The 23,106-nt window shown below is 39.1% G+C and overlaps 3 protein-coding genes and 2 pseudogenes across 3 annotated transcripts; all 5 read left to right on the top strand.

Annotated features, from left to right (window-relative positions):
• Nucleotides 1–559: 559 nt before the first annotated feature.
• LOC122358671 (olfactory receptor 52E2-like) lies at nucleotides 560–1,570 on the top strand. The gene has a single exon (XM_043258531.1). It carries the CDS (start codon nucleotides 584–586, stop codon nucleotides 1,568–1,570), a length of 987 nt encoding a protein of 328 aa, XP_043114466.1. The 5' UTR covers nucleotides 560–583.
• A 3,034-nt stretch (nucleotides 1,571–4,604) lies between these two features.
• LOC122358673 (olfactory receptor 52E4-like) lies at nucleotides 4,605–5,615 on the top strand. Its single transcript, XM_043258532.1, has one exon. It carries the CDS (start codon nucleotides 4,629–4,631, stop codon nucleotides 5,613–5,615), a length of 987 nt encoding a protein of 328 aa, XP_043114467.1. The 5' UTR covers nucleotides 4,605–4,628.
• A 10,170-nt stretch (nucleotides 5,616–15,785) lies between these two features.
• Nucleotides 15,786–16,767, top strand: LOC122359308 (annotated as a pseudogene).
• A 1,718-nt stretch (nucleotides 16,768–18,485) lies between these two features.
• LOC122359272 (olfactory receptor 51A4-like) lies at nucleotides 18,486–19,502 on the top strand. The gene has a single exon (XM_043259581.1). It carries the CDS (start codon nucleotides 18,522–18,524, stop codon nucleotides 19,500–19,502), a length of 981 nt encoding a protein of 326 aa, XP_043115516.1. The 5' UTR covers nucleotides 18,486–18,521.
• Nucleotides 19,503–22,073: 2,571 nt separating this feature from the next.
• LOC122359268 lies at nucleotides 22,074–23,089 on the top strand (annotated as a pseudogene).
• Nucleotides 23,090–23,106: the final 17 nt, after the last annotated feature.

Consider the following 23,106-nt stretch of genomic DNA (forward strand, 5'->3'; position numbering starts at 1 on the left):
AGATTTAAATTACATTTTTTCTAATAGGCCCAAATCAGAGGATCCACCACTGGCTCTAAAGTCCAACGCATGGACAAACTAGTAAGCTGCACTGCAGTTGCTGGTGTCACATTATAGACTTAATATTAACTACATCCGTGAGTAAATGTGATATGATCACAAAGATATGATCACAAAGTTCTCTTTGCAGACCAGTGAACAAAAATTTATCAAAACTAAAGCTGTGGCCAGAATATTTACTTCAGCATAGTATTACATCATTGTGTTTGAAATGTCTCAAGAGATGAATCAGAAGATATATTTGGATTCAATGACACAAATGTCTAATTATCTTTGTAACATAAGAGAATAAAGAGGAGCATTTACAGTTGAGTAATATTCAAAGCAGCTCACAAGTGTTCAGACTTTCACAGTCATTGTATTCTTTGGCTCTGAAACTTAATGTATACAGGTTTGTGATTGAAATGTTACGCAGAAACTTTATGTGAAGGTATACATTCGGCATTTGTAAATAGTTGTTTTGTGTTTGTGCCTTCATTGTAATTTATATTTTCAGCTTCAAAGCATCAAGCGCAAAGCTGCCATGAATTCTTTAAATGCAAGCTTTGCCCAGAATATTTCCATTGTTCGTCCAGAATACTTTTTCATCACTGGACTTTCAGGTATACCATACAGCATGTATTACTATATTTTTTTAGGTGTCACATATCTTATTGCTGTAATTGGGAACTCTGTAGTTCTCCTTATTATAGCTCTGGATCGAAGTCTGCACAGTCCAAAGTACATTGGTGTGTTTAACTTGGCCTTGGCTGATCTTGGTGAAACTAATGCATGGATTCCTAACACAATGAAGATTTTTTTTTCTGACTCACAGTACATGTCCTACAATGCTTGCTTGGCTAACATGTTTTTTGTGAACCTTTTTGTTACTCTGCAAAGTGCCACTCTTGTTGTTCTGGCATTTGATCGCTACGTTGCAATTTGTTTGCCATTAAGGTATCACGCAATAGTGAATAATACTGTCATGTCTTTGGTGTTTGTAGCAATATGGGCCTTTAACACTTCTTTGGTGGCCCTGGGAGCATCTTTGATAACACAACTTTCATTCTGTAAAACTAATGTGGTACAGAGTTATTACTGTGATTATGGAGTAGTGTTTGCCATGGCATGCAATGACAACAGCATTAATATGTTCATAACAAACCTCATTGTAGCTTTGTTTCTTGTTGCACCATTGTTCATTATACTCCTGTCATATCTGGGCATTGTTTTTGCTTTAAGTAAAATTACAACTTGGGAAGCACGTTTAAAAGCACTGAAGACCTGTGTTTCTCACCTTTTGTTGGTTGTATCTTTCTTTCTTCCTGTCATATGCATTTTCATTGCTTCATTAATTACTTCTCTCACTCCCAATGCCAGAGTCATCAGTGGATCTCTTTCATTGTCTCTTCCACCAATGTTAAATCCTATTATTTACGTTTTAAACACAGCTGAAATAAGAGTTTTAATTCGAAAACTGCTTAAAAACAGAACTGTGCCAATTAGAAAGAGCATTTCAAAACGATGGTAAGGAATGTTTGTGTTCCTGCATAATTAAGAATTAAATTACCTATATGAAAATTAAATATATATTTTTCTTTTTATTGTCTCTTTGTTGTGATGTCTCAACTGTTTGTTATTTTTGCATTTACTGTACAATAAAGAATAAAAGCTAAACATGAACTAAGATATCAATTTATTCATGCAAGCATAAGGTAATCCTGATAATTAATAAAAAATGTCTACATGTATAAATATTTTGTTATCATTTATTTAGGGGGAACCTATCTAAAAGTAGCACTGCAATGTATTGTTTTTACTAGATAAACTGATACATGAATAAGAGAATAAATCGCAAATAACACAATGACATTGAGCTGGGCCTTTTTCTGGGGGAGAGACTGTTGGAATAAGTGACACTCAAAATGTCATCATTTATCTTTAACAATATTGTATCATGCAATGCTGTCAGCTATTCCCTATAGCTTTAATAAGCATTGGCTTATTACATTTTTGTTTTTTATTGCATCATAAAGAAAACCACAACTAGCACAACATATTAACAAATGGACAGATGACTCTAAAAAGAGCATTTAAGATCACGTTGCTGTAGCATCATTTGCAGGCCCCTCTAAGGTCCTATGCACTTTTACCCCGATTGTGATGCCCCTGGTCTCAAACTCTACTGATTAAAACAGATAAACAGAGAAATGCTAATGCCTCTTTCTCAACTACTGGGTAGTGACACTAATACAAATTAAACTTAAGGAACTAACAAAATAAAACAAAAAGAAGCTGACAGGATGGTTAACTCCCGCAACTTCGGCCTGCTGAAGAATAGCCCCAGGTACCACGCATCAACATGAAAGTTTTATCAAAACACAGAACCTGAAGCACATGTATGGAACACAGCAAGGTCTTAACATTTCTGAAAGCCAGTTGGCAGCTAGATGACCAGAACAATTTTTGTCTTACCTTTTAATAAATCAGTAAGCAGGGCCGCTGCTGGCCAAATGGGTGCCCTAAGCAGAATAGTATTGTTGTGCCCCCTCACTCAAAATAAAAAAAATAGGCCTATAACTTTAATAAAATATAAAAGTAAATAAATAAATAAATTGTAATTAAATTGTGTTATCTAGAAATTACAATTGTAGCTCTTGACCAGGGGTTGCGATCTTCAGTCGTGGAGAGTTCAGCTTCAACCCTAATTAAAATTCACCTGTCTGTAAATTCTAAGTAACCGGTCAGGCCTTGATTAGATTGATCAGGTGTGTTTGATTAGGGCTGAAGCAAAACTCTGCATGGCTGTGGCTCTCCAGTAGCCTATAGCTAGGATTTTATTAATACAGCGTGATTGATTTCAAAGTAACTTATCATGATGTAGTAATTTGCAAGAAATTGAGATGCTATGCTCAAATTAATTAGAGGTCAGAGACTAGCCCATATATAAAAGGCACTGAACCAAAACCATCCGGCACTATGTTGAGCGTATTATTTCAATGGTTATTTCAATGATCTGAGTGGACATATAAGTTAAAAAGAAGTAATGTATGAATGCTATCCAGACATACTATATTCACCACTTTGTCATGATCACATGACCCACCAGCATCAGTTGTGTCACTTATTCACTTCCATTTACAAATTCCCTCCCGTGACCTCATGGGATAGTAAATTGTCTGTTTCTGTTATGATGGTATAAGTTTGTGCAAAAGAGAAAGCTAAAGTGTGCTCTGCAGGCTTATACCTATAGAAAGCTTTACCACTTAATGGAATAAAGGAAACTCAAAAACAAAAACTCTTTCATTATAATCTTAAGCCTTTGACCTTTCTGCATGCTTCTTTTGACCCTTGCTGTATGCTTTTTTGTATTGATACTGTAAGAAGGTATGCTCTGTGGCCACGAAAATATCTTTTCTTAATATTTATATGAACTTACAATGAATGTTTGCTGAACGAACAGATTAGTTGATGGCAATGTAATTCTGCTACAGTGACTACTGGCAGCTGATATAAATAATTGCAATTACTGATAACTGAGCTGTCATCAGTCTTCTAGTGCTGGGGAAGACAAGATGTCTCTGGTAAAGCTATTGAAGTGTTTTGTTGTTAGATGTAAATATGAATATAGCAGTTGTCATTTACTCCCGACATCTGAGCCGCTGAAGAACCAGCTGAATAACGTTATTGTAATTTTGAAGTTAACACGCCAGTCCCTAATCTGTCTAAATGCATTTATGTTTGCGTAAATCTTTTGCGATCCAGCTTCATCTGCAGAAGAAAGGAATATAAGGTTTTTTTTATGAATCTTCGCAATCTCTGATATGAAATCACACAGAGATTTCTAGGACTACTCCCTAAAAGTCAAATAATTGTTAGTCAAACTAAATTTTATTAGTTCTTTAGTAGCAGAAAAAAATCTCCAGGCAAAGTGATGCAGTGAATCGACCCCTCAGAGGATCTCAGCCATTTCCACCACTTGGAAATGCTTGGAATTGCTGTAAAACTCAATGCGTGGACAAACTACTAAGTTATACTGCAGTTGCTAGTGTTACATTATACACTTATTATTAACTATATCCTCGAGTTACTGTGATAAAATGTTCATTAATGAGAACACAAAGGGTAATTCTGTTGCCTTTTTGCAGACTAGTAAACATTTTTTTAATAAAATAAAATCTGTGGCAATAAATATACTTCAGCACAGTATTACATCATTGTTCAGCATAGTATTACATCATTGTGTCATCTTAAATCTCTCAAGAGATGAATCGGAAGATATATTTGGATTCAAGCATGCAAATGCCCAATGATCTTTGTAACATAAGAGAATAAGAATGAGCATTTACGGCTGAGTAATATACAAAGCAGCTCACAAGTGTTCAGACTTTCACAGTCATTGTGCTCTGGCTCTAAAACTTCATGTATACAGGTTTGTGTATTCATAAACTTCACATATTTATACTTTCAGCATTAGAAAATTGTTTTTAAAAAAGTAAGATGAAAGCTGTGTGAAAATCTCTAAATTGTGTTTGTGTCTTCATGGTAATTTCTATTTTCAGCTTCAAAACATCAAGCACAAAGCTGCAATGAATTCTTTAAATGCAAGTTTTGTCCAGAATATTTCCATTGTTCGTCCAGAATACTTTTTCATCACTGGACTTTCAGGTATACCATACAGCAGTTATTACTATATTTTTTTAGGTGTCACATATTTTATTGCTGTAATTGGGAACTCTGTAGTTCTCCTTATTATAGCTCTGGATCAAAGTCTGCACAGTCCAAAATATATTGGTATGTTTAACTTGGCCTTGGCTGATCTTGGTGAAACTAATGCATGGGTTCCTAGCACAATGAAGATTTTTTTTTCTGACTCACAGAACATCTCCTACGATGCTTGCTTGGCTAACATGTTTTTTGTGAACCTTTTTGTTACTCTGCAAAGTGCCACTCTTGTTGTTCTGGCATTTGATCGCTATGTTGCAATTTGTTTGCCATTAAGATATCATGCTATACTGAATAATTATGTCATGTCTCTAGTGTTTGTAGCAATATGGGCATTTAACGCTTGTCTGGTGGCCCTGGCAGCATCTTTGATAACACAACTTTCACTCTGTAAATCTAACGTGATACAGAGTTTTTATTGTGATTATGGAGCAGTGTTGGGGATGGCATGCAACGTCAGCAGCATTCACATTTTCCTAAAAAACCTTATTGTAGCCTTGTACATTGTTGCACCATTGCTTATTATACTCCTGTCATATATGGGCATCGTTTTTGCTTTAAGTAAAATCACAACTTGGGAAGCACGTTTAAAAGCACTGAAGACCTGTATTTCTCACCTTTTGTTGGTTGTATGTTACTTTCTGCCTATCATAAGCATTATCATTGCTACATTAATTAATCCTCTTACTCTCAATGCCAGAATCATCAGTGCATCTCTTTCATTTACTCTTCCACCAATGTTAAATCCTATTATTTATGTTTTAAATACAGCTGAAATCAGAGTCTTAATTAAAAAACTGCTTAAAAACAAAATTGTGCCAATTAAAAAGAACATTTTAAAGAAAAGGTAATGATTGTTAAGCTTTTCCATCATTAATAATTAAATTGCCCATATGAAAAATTCAATATATTTTTTCATAAATGCTTTTAGTTTCATTATGTGGAAAATAAAATTGTATGAGCAGAAAATAGTTCAATTTGTAAATTCATAAAATGCTATATTCCTAACATGTGGGCATTTGAGGCTTAATGTGAAAAGCAGCGGTGTGCAGTTTGTACTGTGTTATTAATTATCAACCCGAAGACAAACAAACAGATTGAAAAAAAAAGAAAAAATGCTGCAAATTGTACAAGCTATCTGAATACATTTTTGAGAGCAGCCTGCATTATGCTAACTTATTTCATGTTACCCTAAGGTTTCACCCACCCAAATGCTGTTAACTGTTTCTTTATATGTTCATATTATTCATATAATGTAAACCAAAGATCCTTTTTTACAAGATTGAGATCTGTTTATAATGTCCTTTTTGTTGTCTGTTGCCATGTCTCAACTTGCTATTTCTATATTTGCTGTACAATAAAGAATAGGAAAGGATGTGACGTGTGGCCCAGTATGGTGTCCCATATTTGAAATTTGTGCTCTGCATTTAACCCATCCAAGTGCACACATACAGCAGTGCATGTAAAAAAACACACCCAGAGCAGTCACACACATACTGTAGCTGCACATGAGAGCATGAAAATCCACAATAAGGATAACTTAATATCAGTGTGATCTATTACTATACAAATCATATGTCTTTTAGGCAATTTTCTTGCATGGCTGTCATAAAATATTTACTGAATTTAAATATTATGGATGAACATTAGGGCCTAGTGATAATAAAAAATGTTGGTCATGTGACAATGACTATAATTAAATGCATAATGCAAAATTGTTGACAAATAAAAACAAGACTAAATGTGGTTTATAAAATAAAAACTATGTTAAAATGTCTCTTAATTGTCATTGATGAAAACGAGATGAAATGTTATAATGTTATTTCGTCTCATTTATTAGGGGTTTTTACTTTGCAGTATTTCTGGTGTCTCACTTCAGGGGCTGCATCATGTCACTTCTCAAGCCCCATTTGTGGTATTATATAGAAGACAACAACAAGCTGAGCTTTTCCACTGCATGGTAGAGCATGGCACATCTCTGTTCGATTTGCGTTGCCACTGCAGTTCAGTACTGCTTTAGAGTGGAGGAAATTATTCACATGCTGTTATAGTTACAGCACCTTAACTGTTGTATCTCCTGATAAATGCTTTCATTCCACATAGCCCCATCAAGCACTTGCCTGATTCGCTCATTGACCATCAACAATAGCAACGTTTGTATTTTTGTCTGTGCCTCACGCAAGTTGATACAGGTAGTGACGTTTGGTTGATACTTCATTAGAGTGTCTTCCGTGTCTGGAATGGATGTATTCTTGAGCCTATAAAATAATAATACTACAATATGATGTAACGAAGGCACGAAGACTGAGTTGGAATCCATGCGCAGAAGTTTAATAAGGGCAAGGCAATACACAAAGTGATAGGCTGGCAGAGAGTAAGCAACGAATAAGGCAGTCCGCTCAGTTAACAAATACAAGGAAATATCCAGAAGCAGAGACAGTAGACAGGCAATAGGTCAAAACCAGAATACAGCCCAATCAGGCAAACAATACAAGAGGGCAAATCCAAGAATCAAAAACACAGGTTACCAGGCAGAGATCATACACAGCAGAGTCAAACAGGAATAATATGGTAGAACGCTCAGTAAGGCAGATAAACTGGCAATACTTCGCATTGAGTTAGTGAAGGCCCTTTACAGAACCTCTAGGAACGACTCCTGGAGCTCAACCTGATTGTCCCTGTGGTCGTGGTGCAGGGCAGTCGGGTCTGGCTCTATAAAACTCCTCGATGAAGCTTGGATCAAGAATGTCACGGGCGGCTACCCATGATTTTATCAGCTTAATCACCTGATAAGCGGGAGCCCCATCAATATCTAGAGGTGGTGGTGGTTCTGGGGACTCATGGCCGGGATCAGATTCCGGGTGGACCGGTTTCAGGAGGGAGACATGGAAAGAGATATAAAGGAGAGATATGGTAATTAGCAGGAAGCTCAAGTCTGTATATTTCTTCACTGATTCTTTCAAGAATTCGAAAAGGGCCAATATACCATGGGCTGAGCTTCCTGCTTGGTAGCAGCAACTTGATATCTTTTGTCGAGAGCCAGACCCATTGTCCTGGTTGGTAGGGAGGGTGTGGACGATGCCGTCTGTAGGCCTGGATTTTTTGTGTCCGGACGGCCCATTGGAGACGAACATGGGTACTCTCCTACAAGTTTTCTTGAAAAGAAAGAGTGCAGTTTGACTGATTGGTTGGATCGTTGTGAGAGTACAGCTCCGATACCACAGTCTGAAGCGTCCACTTCAATGACAACAGCCAGTGTTTCGATGGCCTGAGGCTCCACAGTAAAAGCACAGATTGTTCTGGTGACATCTCTCTCTTTCATCCTCTGAGAGCAATGAGACATGAAGTTGCATGGGTTCTTGATCCTGGTATACACTGACTGTAGCTAATGTAGGTGATTTTTGGAGACCCTTTCTGTTGGTCTTACAATGAGGTGCTTGGTGCATGAGGTTGTCAATCTTGATTGATAAGGTGATAAAATCAGAGAAGGATCATTCCTCACCTTTACAAGCCAGTTCGGTTTGGAGGTCAGTGTTTAAATTCCGAAGATATAGCCCTTTTAAACCAAGTTTGTATCTGAGTTTGTGCTTTCATTGTACCAAGCTCTCTCCACCATGGCGTGCGCTGTTGCCAGCTCTTGAACCTGGTCTAGGGTAAATCCTTATTTATTCATCTCTTCTTTCAGAAAAGAACAGTAGCCGAGATGAACTAGAAATTCCCATGCTTTAAGCACTCAAGCTGATGTGGGCATTTACATTTCTCACACATCTCACGTGGACAATTGTAATAACAAAAGCAATAATAGCTCTTGGACATGGTCACATTAAAAATAATTAGATCAGACAAAGAAACTGGACATTGAGTTGGTTTCATAATGATAACTCATTTAACAGCAGACATATCGAGCTTTCTATAGTTATATCTCTCATGTCTGCGAGTCACATTTTCACTAAATTACAGTTCATTTAATTAACACATTTTAAACTGAACATCACAGAATCCAAGACGGTAGAGAAGACACCCTGTTTATTTTCTTTATTTATCAAAAGTAGAATGTTTTGTTGCTTTTGTGAATGTATACAAACAATAGTTTACCCTTTACAGATTAGATTGATGTATTGCACAAAACTGAAAGTGTAATTTAAGTTATTTTCAGCATTATCTGGAGAAAATTGCCCCAAAACATGTATACACGTTCGACGACCCTAGAGGGTTAAATAAGGGAGACATGCAAAATGATGAACCACTGATCTAGGCCATAGAACCTTACAAAGGTTAGTGTCGTGGACCATGCCGCAGTGTTGCAGATGTCCTGCATTGAAACACCTGCTAAGAAGGCCTTAAAAGCTGCCACTCTTCGGGTTGTGTGAGCCTTGACCCCCAAGTGCGAAGGAATATCAGAGACTCATAGATGACAGTAATGGCATCCACTATCCACCAACTGAGGATCTGCTTGGTAGCAGGAAGACCTCTCTTGGGGGGGATCATTGCATACTAGGGTCTGCCCTTCGACACAGAATTAATCTTCTGTTGGTCTGGTTCCACTCAAAGGTACAGACAAGTTTTGGCCAGACCAAGTGTAAAGTCAAGATAGGAAGGTACCACTGAAGGTCCACAACTTAAGAGAAGATATCACCAAAGAAAGGTATTCTTGATAGTAAGATGGCAATCAGTGATCAACAGGCTTGAATAGAGGCCTACAGAGAGTTTCTAGTTGTCACGTTTGCGCTTTCGCGAAACTAAGCACGCAAGGCTTTAAATGAACTTAAATGGATTTAATCCCAAAATGGCAAAATAAAGATACAAAAGGCAGGCAGAACAGACAAGCAGGCAGGACAACAACCAGGTAGGGACATTGTCGATCGGACAAACGGAACTCAAAACACAGGACTTAAATACACAGGGTAAATTAACAAGACCCAGCTGAAGACAATGATATAATTAACACAGAGGGAAAGCAGGGCACAGGGAGCACATGGCACGAGACGAAAACAATAACAAAAGTGTCCAGAGATGTGACATTAAACCCCCTAACCCCCACCCCCGCCCCACACCTACCAGAAGGTGCGTCCTCGCACCTAAAGAGTAACATCAACAAAAACCAAATTACTAGGAACTGGGGATACAGGATCTTGGGAGGAGGTTCCGGTGGAGGACGGCCCCCAGGAGGGGGCAGACAGACAGGAGTCCAGGGAGGAACAGATGGAGGGAGGAGCCAGGAGGAGTCCGGAGCAGGAGGAGATCCAGAGCCCAGCTATGGTGGTCCACGGTGGAGCCGACGGAGGGAGGAGCCATGGAGGAGGAACAGCCATCGAGCAGGTGGTGGAGGAGACTGAGGCGGAGACGGAGAGCCGAAGAGCCAGGGTGACGTCGAGGCGCTGGAGGTCCAAGGCGACGCCGCAGGCTTCGGCGACTGACCCGGAGACGGGGGACTGAGGTGAAGCCGGAAGGAAGGAGGAGCCTGACAGAGCCGGTGGGATGGAGGGACGAGGTGAAGCCGGAGGAGAGGAATCCCGAGGCGACGGATGGTCGACGACAGACCAAGGCGGAGCCGGAGGGACGATGGAGCCTGGTGGAGCTGGTGGACTGACGGACCACGGTGGAGAGGAGGGAGCTAGGAGCCCAGGGGGAGCCGACGGGTCTACGAGCCGAGGAGGAGTCCGGGACTCGGAGGCAGGACGGTGAGGCAAGGGATCGTCCACCCTCGACGGCGATGGGGACCGGCAGACCCATGGCGAGCTCGTGATGGAGAGCTGAGGATGAGCGCAGGGGCTGCTGGGATCCATCGTCGTTGAATGACCAGAGTGGGAGGGTGGGAAAACTGGAAGCGCACGTGGCACGGGCACTGGAAGGGACGGAGCGCACGTGGCGCGGGCACTGGAACGGGATGGAGCGCACGGGGCGCGGTCACTGGAACGGGACGGAGCGCACGGGGAACAGTCTCTTGGGTGCACCCTTGAGGCAGGCATACAGGACGGCTGGGCGGAACCAGCGGGCTAACGGGACGGCTGGGCGGAACCAGCGGGTTCACAGGATGGCTGGGTGGAACCAGCGGGCTTACGGGATGGCTGGGCGGAACCAGCGGGCTTACGTGACGGCTGGGCGGGAACAGGAACTCAGGATACAGGGGAGGTGCCCAGTCTAAGTCCAAGTCCACATCGTCCAGCTCCTCTTGTAGATCCAGCAGCCCCAGGTGGATGATCAGCTCATCCTCAGCCGATGTGCAGTGGGCGGAGCTCCACTCTCTCGCTGTCAATGGCTGTCTCCACCGCGGCGAGCTCTGTTGCCGGCTCACGCCCCTGGTCTGTCACAGTCGGCTCTCTCGAGGACTGTCTCCGGACAGCTTCGCTCGTGGGGAGTAGTCGAGTCCTCGGTAATAAAGCAAGCAGAGGAAGCTGTCCGGGTAGTGCGAGTCGTTCGCGAGGGCGAGGAAGTCCATTGTGTAACCCTCGAGAGAGCGATCCTCCTGCTCCAGCAGGAGGATAAGGAAGTTGGGGTCGTCGTAAGGGCAATCCATGGCAAACAAAAAAAACAAAAAAGGCAAAATACACCGCTATTTACTTTACTGGTCCGATTGTACTGTCACGTTTGCGCTTTTGCGAAACTAAGCACGCAAGGCTTCAAATGAACTTAAATGGATTTAATCCCAAAATGGCAAAATAAAGATACAAAAGGCAGGCAGGCAGAACAGACAAGCAGGCAGGACAACAACCAGGTAGGGACATTGTCGATCGGACAAACGGAACTCAAAACACAGGACTTAAATAGACAGGGTAAATTAATAAGACGCAGCTGAAGACAATGATATAATTAACACAGAGGGAAGGAAGGGCACAGGGAGCACATGGCACGAGACGAAAACAATAACAAAAGTGTCCAGAGATGTGACACTAGTATCACAGCCAAGTTCCATGGGGGCACATACGATTGTACTGGAGGCTTCAGCCTCAGTGCACTAGAGAAAAAATTTGTAACTATGGCATGTTTGCACACTAACTGGTGACCGAGAGAGGTGTGGTAGGACACTATAGTCACAACATAGACCTTCTGAGCAGACTGGGTCAACCTTGCTGAGAATCTGGCCTGCAGGAACTCTAACACTGTACCAATCAAGCAGATATCTGCGAGCTGGTGGTCTCCACACTATGGAGTGAAAGGCTTACACTTAAAGGTTGTCCACTTGAACTCCTTGTTGAAGGATGTAATGTAGCAGGATCATTTTCAAATATTAAAACCTTGTGTTTTCTTTGCATAAAGACATTGTATGACTTCAGAAGGACTTGGAATGCAACACGACTTGTAATACTGCTTAGGTCAGTTTTTGCAATAAATACCTGTGTCTGCACTCATATTTGCCTGTGTGTGTTTTATATTGTTCAGAATTGGGGAGGTTTAGGGTAGGGGTGTGGTTAAGTGCTGCAATGAAAGTATATATATATATATATATATATATATATATATATATATATATATATATATATATATATATATATATATATAGTCACAGAGTGAAAAATCACACAAGGAGAGCTTGATAATAGTATCCTGGAGGGTGGGTTTTATTACAGTGCGTGAAAAGAGAAAGTTCAAGGTGGGTGCCCTGCTGCAGTGCTTGATGTCTCCTTCATGGTGCAATATGGATCGCCTCCACCTTCCGATCTTGTGGCTGGATGTGACCCCAACCAACCTGGTAACCCAGGTAACTTCGTCTCTGAGAATGCAAGATTCCCTATGAAGGCCAAAGGGAAGGGTCCGGTATTGCCAACGTCCACTAGAGGTAAAAAAGTAGTTTTAGGCTTTGCATTTGTAGAGAGTGGTACCAGCCAGTAGCCCTTGGTGAGGTCCAGAGTTGAAATGTACTGTATATGGGCCCTGCCAGGTGGCCAAGAACTTGCAGGTCGTGTTGGGGATTAGGACCATAACGCAGTCTCTGGGCTGTAATTCTCTGGGCTGTAATTCTCTGGGCATAGGCTCATTCTGTGCCGAGGGAGCCGCTGGCTGTCCTTTGGCGCATCGCTTCTGGACCCCCCTCCAGGGGACTTGCTCCCCTGACTTCCGCTATTGGGTCGCATCAGCCAACTCGATGGCCTCAACGAGCTCCTGGATGGTGCCGGAATTTCTCATCCCGAAAGCCTGCCGGTCAATGAAGACCTGTTCCACCAATTGACTGGCCGTTGGGCTCCCCTCCAGCTACCAGTGCTGTGCAAGCCGCAAAAGTTCAGTGGCCTGGGCACGGGCTGGCAAATAGGGTTTATACTTCCAGTTAACAAAGTGTTGAGCAGCAAACTCCTGCTCTGTCTCACCCTGGTAGGGGGCGATGTGCTCAGCTATTTGTTGCTGCAGATGCTGACCTCGGTGAGCTGTTGAAATAGTTCCTCCATGCTGGCGGGGAGGAGCACTTGCCTGTGAACACCACAAAAAAATTAGGTGAAGGAGATTGCTTGTGTGCGATTGTTCACTCTTATGCCCGCATTCTCCACCAGTGTCATGTAGTGAAGAATCACACGATGAGGAGAGCTCGATAATAGTGTCACGGAAGGTGGGTTTTATTACAGTGCATGAAAAGAGAAAGTTCTAGGTCAGTGTTCCAGTGCAGTGTGTGTTGTCTCCCTCATGGTGCAGTGGGTCCAGGCTATGATTAATTGTGGTTTGCAGTCACCAGCTGCTCTTTAGAGGGGAAACGAGAATAAGTGTTAGTGCTTTCCTTCAGGGAGAGGTTTCTTGGTCTATGGCCAGGCTCGTGTGGCTTATATAGCACAGTCAATGGGCTGCAGCTGGTGCCAATGAGCCTGTGATGATCCTTTCCAGGTGCTCCTTGTCCATTTCCAGGGCGACACTGTCACAATATATATATATATATATATATATATATATATATATATATATATATATATATATATATATATATATATATATAGTATATTTAGAAATGCTAGTAAATCATAAAAAAAATTAAAACAACTCTCACCAAGCCAGCAGAGGGAGCCCTTACCTCTGGATGATCTGTGATCACTCCCTCTGCTGCTACTTCCTGTTTTAAGACTATAAATTCTGAAGCAGGCCCCTCACCTGCAGGTTACATTGTTTGTTTGTTTGTTTCTAGTTAGCCTAGCCTTGTGTCTCCCCTGTCATAGATTCTTTGTGACTGTGGTGTCAGCCTTCACGCTGGGTATAACGGAGGAAGAGTACACTGCATAATGGCCGCCTTTCCAGAGCCACTGCCCAAGATGGCCGCCTTCCCTGAGCCGCTTCCCAAGATGGCAGCCTTCCCAGAGCCACTGCCCAAGATGGCCGCCTTCCCAGAGCCGCTTCCCAAGATGGCAGCCTTCCCAGAGCCACTGCCCAAGATGGCCGCCTTCCCAGAGCTGCTTCACAAGATGGCCACCTGCCCTGCACCGCTTCCCAAGATGGCCATCTGCCCTGCGCCGCTTCCCAAGATGGCCGCCTGTCCTACGCCGCTTCCCAAGATGGCCGCCTGCCCTGCACCGCTTCCCACGATGGCCGCCTGCCCTGCTCCATGTGCGCTCTGTCCAGTGCCCGCTCCATGTGTGCTTCGTCCAGTGCCCGCGCCATGTGCGCTCCCTCCAGTGCCCATGCCTCGTGCGCCGCCTCAAGTTATCCCACCCTTGCCACACGCCGTCAATGGATCCCAGCAGCCCCTGCCTCAGTCTCCTCCACCACATGCTCCACCGCCGTCGGTTGGTCCCATGGAGTTCATGGCTGCTCCTCCCTCCGTCGGCTCCACCGTGGACCATCATGGCTGGGCTCTGGATCTCCTCTTGCTCTGGATCCCCTTCTGTCTCCTCCCTGGCTCCTCCCTCCGTCTGCACCTCCCTGGACTTCTTCTGCTTACCCCATCCTGGGGTCTTGTCCTCCACCTGAACCTCCTCCCAAGCTCCCGCTCCTAGGAGGGGGGCTATGTTACCAAGCCAACAGAAGGAGCTCGTACATCTGGATGATCTGTGATCACTCCCTCTGCTGCTACTTCCTGTTTTAAGACTATAAATTCTGAAGCAGGCCCCTCACCTTCAGGTTGCATTGTTTGTTTGTTTGTTTCTAGTTAGCCTAGCCTTGTGTTTCCCTTGTCATAGATTCTTTGGTTTTGACCCTGCCTGTCTTTTGATTCTTTGATTGTTTGCTGCCTGACCCGACCTCTGCCAGTTTTTTGGATTCTGTTGTTGGCTTGCCTCTTATACTCCTATTTGCTGTGTTTCGACGTCTGCCTGCTTTGACCATGCCTTCAGCCAATAAAAGCCTGCGAATGGATCCGCACGCATCAGACCTCTCATTCATTACAACAACAGCCTCCCTTATGTCAAAAAACAAAAAACGCACACAGTTAGGCCTACCTGAAAAATTACATTTAGAAGTACATTTTAATGTGAGTATTAAATTATATTTTTGACTAATGAGCCCAATGCTGTTTGCTTTATAAGGGTATGCATATTTGAATTTACCCCTTAGTGGATCTCATCAATTTCCACCACTTGCTGTAAAGCCCAGTGCATGGACAACTAGTAACTGCAGTTGCCAGTTGCACTGCAGTGGCCAGTGTTACATTATAGACTCAAAATGAACTATATCCTTGAGTTACTGTGTAATTTTCATTAATGAGAACATTCTGTGGCATGTTTGCAAACTGGTAAAAAAAGAAAATCTACCAAAACTAAAGCTATGGCCAGAACATTTACTTCAGCATAGTATTACATCATTGTGTTTGAAATCTCTCAAGAGATGATCAAGAAGATATATTTGGATTCAATGAGGTAAAGTGGTCTTTATAACATAAGAGAATAGGGATGAGCATTTACAGTTAAGTAATATTGAAAGCCACTCACTAGTGTTTAGACTTGTCATTGTGTGCTCTGGCTCTAAAACTTCATGTATACAGGTTTGTGATTTAAATATTATGCAGAAACTTTATATATGTAGTTGCTGTTTTATGAATTACCTAAATTTTGTGATCTTGCAATCTTTATGATGATTTCTATTTTCAGCTTTAAAACATCAAGCACAAAGCTGCAATGAATTCTTTAAATGCAAGCTTTGTCCAGAATATGTCTATTGTTCATCCAGAATACTTTTTCATCACTGGACTTTCAGGTACACCATACAGCAGTTATTACTATATTTTTTTATGCATCACATATCTTATTGCTGTAATTGGGAACTCTGTAGTCCTCCTTATTATTGCTCTGCATCGAAGTCTGCACTGTCCAAAGTACATTGGTGTGTTTAACTTGGCCTTGGCTGATCTTGGTGAAACTAATGCATGGATTCCTAACACAATGAAGATTTTTTTCTGACTCACAGTACATGTCCTACAATGCTTGCATGGCTAACATGTTTTTTGTGAATCTCTTTGTTACTCTGCAAAGTGCCACTCTTGTTGTTCTGGCATTTGACCGCTACGTTGCAATTTGTTTGCCATTAAGATATCATGCAATAGTGAATAATAATGTAATTTCTTTTGTGTTTGTAGTAATATGGGCATTTAACACTTCTCTGGTGGCCCTGGCAGTGTCTTTGATGAACCAACTTTCATTCTGTAAATCTAATGTGGTACAGAGTTATTACTGTGATTATGGAGCAGTGTTTGGGATGGCATGCAACGTCAGCAGCGTTCATATGTTTGTAAAAAACCTCATTGTAGCTTTGTTCCTTGTTGCACCATTGCTCATTATACTCCTGTCATATATGGGTATTGTTTTTGCTTTAAGTAAAATTACAACTTGGGAAGCACGTTTAAAAGCACTGAAGACCTGTGTTTCTCACCTTTTGTTGGTCGTATCTTACTTTCTGCCTATCATAAGCATTATCATTGCTTCATTAATTTCTCCTCTTACTCTCAATGCCAGAGTCATCAGTGGATCTCTTTCCTTGTCTCTTCCACCGATGTTAAATCCTATTATTTATGTTTTAAACACAGCTGAAATTAGAGTCTTAATTAAAAAACTGCTTAAAAACAGAATTGTGCCATATAGAAAGAACATTTCAAAATGAGGGTAATTATTGTTTGAGGTCTTCTATATAAAAATATATATATTTTTTCATAAATTCATTATATAGAAAATAACTGTATGAAAATAGTTCAATTCATAAATTCACTCTGCTACATTCCTAACATGTAGGTATTTGAGACTTAATGTGTGTTGCGATATGCAGTTTGTAATGTGTTCTTAATTACTGACCCCAAGACAAAAAAAGACTAAAGATAATTGTAAAAGCTATTTGTACAAGCAGTCTGTATTATGCTACCATATTTCATGTTACCATAAGGATTCACCTACCCAAATGCTATCAACTGTCATGTTTCTTCATATATTCATATTATTCATGTAATGCAAACCAAGGATCCATTTACACTGCTTATATGGTTCTTTATGTTATCTATCTGTTGCAATGTCTCTATTTCTATATTTACTGTACAATAAAGAATTAAAGCTAAACATGAATTAAGATATCAATTTATTGATGCCCCTGTAGAAGGTGTTGAGGATGGGTGCAGGGAGACTAAACAGAAAGTTTAGATGCTGTTGTGCCTTCTTGGAGAGTGATAAGGTCCTGGTGGTGCAGGTGAGGTCCTCTGTGATAGAAGTCACAGAGTGCTGCTGACTCTCGATAGTCGAGCTCTCAATAGTCAGTGGGGGGTGATCATTCATTTGTCCATTAACAGCTGAATTTGTGTAAGATGTTACACTGTTTGTAGGAAAAAAGATATATTTCAGCAGCTGTGCAAAGCAATTGAATGTACTGTTTGCAGTGGGCAAACTATCAGACTAGCCCCATCTATGACAGATAAAAAAATGGACTGGTAGTGCTGGTCCAAAAAAAAGTGGAAGTGAAAAAATGCAGATCCAGCAGTTGTTCCAGCAGGCACTGTGCAGCAAATGCTTGAAATACTACCACATCATGTCAGTTGTTCTAAAATGCAACTCAGATGAAGTAATTTGAGTCAACACATGTTGAAATATTTAAATAAAAAGGTTATTTGTGTGAACCCATATTGCTGATTATTGCCGTGTTTGTGGTCAGTTTCATGCACAGATCCTTTATGATAGATGCGACTGATTTATTAGCCTATATCTTGGATGAGATTCAGAAAAGTTTCACCTACAGCACACATTGCAGAAACTGATGCACAAATGCAGACATGCTCTACATGAATAAACCAGTCTTAAAAACTTTTTAAATATTCAAAATGTTTTCAGTCATAATAAGAATATTTCCAGTACACTCTTTGATAATCTTTGTCAAACTTTGCCACGGCTCATTTGGTTCTATTTGAGTCCTCGGTAACCCTTGGCAAACTTTAACATTTGGTTCAACTAGCTTCAATTATAGCTGACAAAGCACTACTAAAAGTGAAATAAACTTGCAAGGACTAGCAGTGGCCAGATGTTTACTTTAGCATAAAGTATTACATCATTGTGTTGTCTAAAATGTCTCAAGAGATGAATCAGAAAATATATTTGGATTCAATTATGCAAATGTCCAATGATCTTTCCAACATAAAAGATTAAGGGTGAGCAATTTCATTCAAAGCAGCTCATAAGTGTTCAGACATTTAAAGACATTAAAACTTTATATAGTCATATACAGTTCTGTGATTTAAATACTTTGCAGAAACTTCAGATAAATGCGTACGGTTTTTAGAAGAGTAATATGAAAATGTTGTGAATTCTTTAAATTTTGTTTTATGTCTTCATGGTAATTTCCATTTTCAGCTTGTTCAGGACATCAAACACAAAGCTGACATGAGTTCTTCAAATCCGAGTTTTGTACAAAATATGTCTATTGTTCGTCCTGAATACTTTTTCATCAGTGGACTTTCAGGTACACCATACAGCATGTATTACTATATTTTTTTATGTTTCACATATGTTATCGCTGTAATTGGGAACTCTGTAGTCCTTCTCATTATAGCTCTTGAACAAAGTCTGCACAGTCCAAAGTACATTGGTGTGTTTAACTTGGCCTTGGCTGATCTTGGTGAAACTAATGCAGTGATTCCAAATATGATGAAGATTTTTTTTTCTGACTCTCAGTATGTGTCCTACAATGCTTGCTTGGCTAACATGTTCTTTGTTAACATTTTTATTACTGTGCAAAGTGCATCTCTTGTTGTTTTGGCATTTGATCGCTTTATTGCTATTTGTTTGCCGTTAAGATATCATGCAATAGTGAATAATACGGTCATGTCTATAGTGTTTGTAGTAATATGGATGTTTAACTCTTCTGTTGTGGCTCTGTCGACATCTTTGATGAACCAACTTTCATTTTGTAAATCTAATGTGGTACAGAGTTATTACTGTGATTATGGACCAGTGTTGAGGTTGGCATGCAACGACAACAGCATTAATATGTTCATAACAAACCTTAGTGCAGTTTTGTTCCTTGTAGCACCTGTGTTTATTATAGTCTTATCATATCTGGGCATTTTCTTTGCTCTAAGTAAAATTACAACTTGGGAAGCACGTTTAAAAGCACTGAAGACCTGTGTTTCTCATCTTTTGTTGGTCGGAATATTCTTTCTTCCTGTAATATGCATGTTTATTGCTTCATCAATTATTTCTCTCACTCCCAATGTTAGAGTCATCAGTGGATCTCTTTCGTTTAGTCTTCCACCAATGTTAAATCCTATCATTTATGTTTTAAACACAGCTGAAATCAGAGTCTTAATTCGAAAACTGCTTAAAAATAGAATTGTTCCAATTAGAAAGAAATTTTTAAAATGACTGTAATGATTGTTTGTTTTCTTTCAACAGTAGGAATGAAACTATTTTTTTCTTGTGTTTTTAGGTTCATTATGTTGACAATAAAAATGAATATATATAAAATGAATATATATATATATATATATATATATATATATATATATATATATATATATATATATATATATATATATATATATATATATATATATATATGATATACTGTTTATTTTTTTATGAATGAATACATCTGATTTTAAGTGTGTACAGTATGTACCGTGTTCCTAATTACTGAGACCAAGATTACAAAAAATAACCAAAAATAATTTATTGTTGCTATTTGAATGCATTTTTGTGAGCAGTCAATATTATGCTGACATATATCATGTTACCCTGGTTTCATCTATCCAAATGCTTTTAACTGTTAACCATTTGTTAATATGTACATATCATTCAAATAATGCAAACCAAGAATCCATTTTGACACAAGTATGCCTTAGATCTGCTTATGAAGTTCTTTTTATTGTTTTATTGTTATTTTTTATTTTTACTGTTGCGACAGTTATTTTTGTATTTGCTGTACAATAAATAATACAATCTAAGCATGTACTAAGATATTAATTTATTGATTCAATTTAATTTAATCCTGTTCATTGATCAATAACGTCGAAACAAGTGAATCTGAATTTTTTTATTTTTGTTATCACATTTATTTAGTATAACCTCTCTAAAAGTAGCACTGCAAAGTATCAGTTTCTCTAGATAATCTGATACATGAATAAGGGAATATGTTGCAAATAACCCAATATTCGAGATTTTTATTTGTCACATACATGATTAAATAGAGAATACATAACCAGCAGTAAAATGAAAGTATGGTAAATTTTTGTAAAACTTCACCTGTTAACTCCCCTTGAGCTCTGCTGAATTTTGGGGATTTTTTTTCCAGATTTTTGCATACCTGAATTGAATACAGTGCCATAATCACATATATTGGAGTAAATTGATAAAAAGAAGAATAATTGGCCTAGAGCAAAATCCAAATAATCCCAGTGGGGAGATTATTAAAATAAGTTTTAGAACTATGAATCACTGTCATGAGGCCTACTGTCAGTGCATTATACTGGAATTATTTATCAGTTTTTTTCATTCAACCAATCACTCAACATACAGTAGAAGTACTGATTGTCTTAAAGTCAATGTACTAGGTTGTGGCGATACCAGGTGTCTTTGTTGATAGTCATTCTCCTATTGATGTATAAAACCATTATTATTATTATTATTATTATTATTATTATTATTATTATGCAGCATATTATTGCTAAATTGACAAGCTATTTCACCTCAGTTCCGCACATACATACAAATGAGGCTTCTTCTACTCATTGGAAATATTAAAAAAAATGGACTCTAAAACTAAGCCTATAACAAAATTTAACTGAAAGGTGATAAACCTTTTATGTCAAGAGTGCTAAAAAGAGACATCTTTTAGACATCTTATTTTTAACATCTATGAATGAACAGATGTGCCTATCATAAGCATTATCATTGCTTCATTAATTTCTCCTCTTACTCTCAATGCCAGAGTCATCAGTGGATCTCTTTCATTGTCTCTTCCACCGATGTTAAATCCTATTATTTATGTTTTAAACACAGCTGAAATTAAAGTCTTAATTAAAAAACTGCTTAAAAACAGAATTGTGCCATATAGAAAGAACATTTCAAAATGAGGGTAATTATTCTTTGAATTCTTATATACAAATTTTTTTTGTCATAAATTCATTATATAGAAAATAAGTGTATAAAATAGTTCAATTCATAAATTCACTCTGCTACATTCCTAGCATGTAGGTATTTGAGACTTAATGTGTGTTGCGATATGCAGTTTGTAATGTGTTCTTAATTACCATCGACACTCGAGTTCTGCTTATATGGTTCTTTTTTTGTTATCTATCTGTTGCAATGTCTCAACTCTTTGTTATTTCTATATTTAACTAAAAATCACTAGTGGAAATGAAATTTAGGATCTCCTTCCTTAATTCATGTATCAGTTTATCTAGAGAAACAAAAAAAAAAGACATACAAAAACCTGGACACACACAAACAAAATAAATCACTTGTAGGCCTATTATAACTGACAAAGCACTACTAAAAGTGAAAAAACTACCTCTCTCTGTCTCTTCAAACTATCAATGAAATCTGGTTCCTGCTACACTGTGCTGCAGTGCGTTCTGTATGCACAATCGCAAAGGACTAGCAGTGGCCAGATGTTTACTTTAGCATAAAGTATTACATCATTGTGTTGTCTAAAATGTCTCAAGAGATGAATCAGAAAATATATTTGGATTCAATTATGCAAATATCCAATGATCTTTCCAACATAAAAGATTAAGGGTGAGCAATTTCATTCAAAGCAGCTCATAAGTGTTCAGACATTTAAAGACATTAAAACTTTATATAGTCATATACAGTTCTGTGATTTAAATACTTTGCAGAAACTTCAGATAAATGCGTATACGGTTTTTAGAAGAGTAATATGAAAATGTTGTGAATTCTTTAAATTTTGTTTTATGTCTTCATGGTAATTTCCATTTTCAGCTTGTTCAGGACATCAAACACAAAGCTGACATGAGTTCTTCAAATCCGAGTTTTGTACAAAATATGTCTATTGTTCGTCCTGAATACTTTTCATCAGTGGACTTTCAGGTACACCATACAGCATGTATTACTATATTTTTTTATGTTTCACATATGTTATCGCTGTAATTGGGAACTCTGTAGTCCTTCTCATTATAGCTCTTGAACAAAGTCTGCACAGTCCAAAGTACATTGGTGTGTTTAACTTGGCCTTGGCTGATCTTGGTGAAACTAATGCAGTGATTCCAAATATGATGAAGATTTTTTTTTCTGACTCTCAGTATGTGTCCTACAATGCTTGCTTGGCTAACATGTTCTTTGTTAACATTTTTATTACTGTGCAAAGTGCATCTCTTGTTGTTTTGGCATTTGATCGCTTTATTGCTATTTGTTTGCCGTTAAGATATCATGCAATAGTGAATAATACGGTCATGTCTATAGTGTTTGTAGTAATATGGATGTTTAACTCTTCTGTTGTGGCTCTGTCAACATCTTTGATGACCCGACTTTCATTCTGTAAATCTAATGTGGTACAGAGTTATTACTGTGATTATGGACCAGTGTTGAGGTTGGCATGCAACGACAACAGCATTAATATGTTCATAACAAACCTCATTGCAGCTTTGTTTCTTATAGCACCTGTGTTTATTATAGTCTTATCATATCTGGGCATTTTCTTTGCTCTAAGTAAAATTACAACTTGGGAAGCACGTTTAAAAGCACTGAAGACCTGTGTTTCTCATCTTTTGTTGGTCGGAATATTCTTTCTTCCTGTAATATGCATGTTTATTGCTTCATCAATTATTTCTCTCACTCCCAATGTTAGAGTCATCAGTGGATCTCTTTCGTTTAGTCTTCCACCCATGTTAAATCCTATCATTTATGTTTTAAACACAGCTGAAATCAGAGTCTTAATTCGAAAACTGCTTAAAAATAGAATTGTTCCAATTAGAAAGAAATTTTTAAAATGACTGTAATGATTGTTTGT

This window comes from Puntigrus tetrazona, chromosome 15 (genome assembly GCF_018831695.1).
Source record: "Puntigrus tetrazona isolate hp1 chromosome 15, ASM1883169v1, whole genome shotgun sequence".
Lineage (NCBI taxonomy): Eukaryota > Metazoa > Chordata > Actinopteri > Cypriniformes > Cyprinidae > Puntigrus > Puntigrus tetrazona.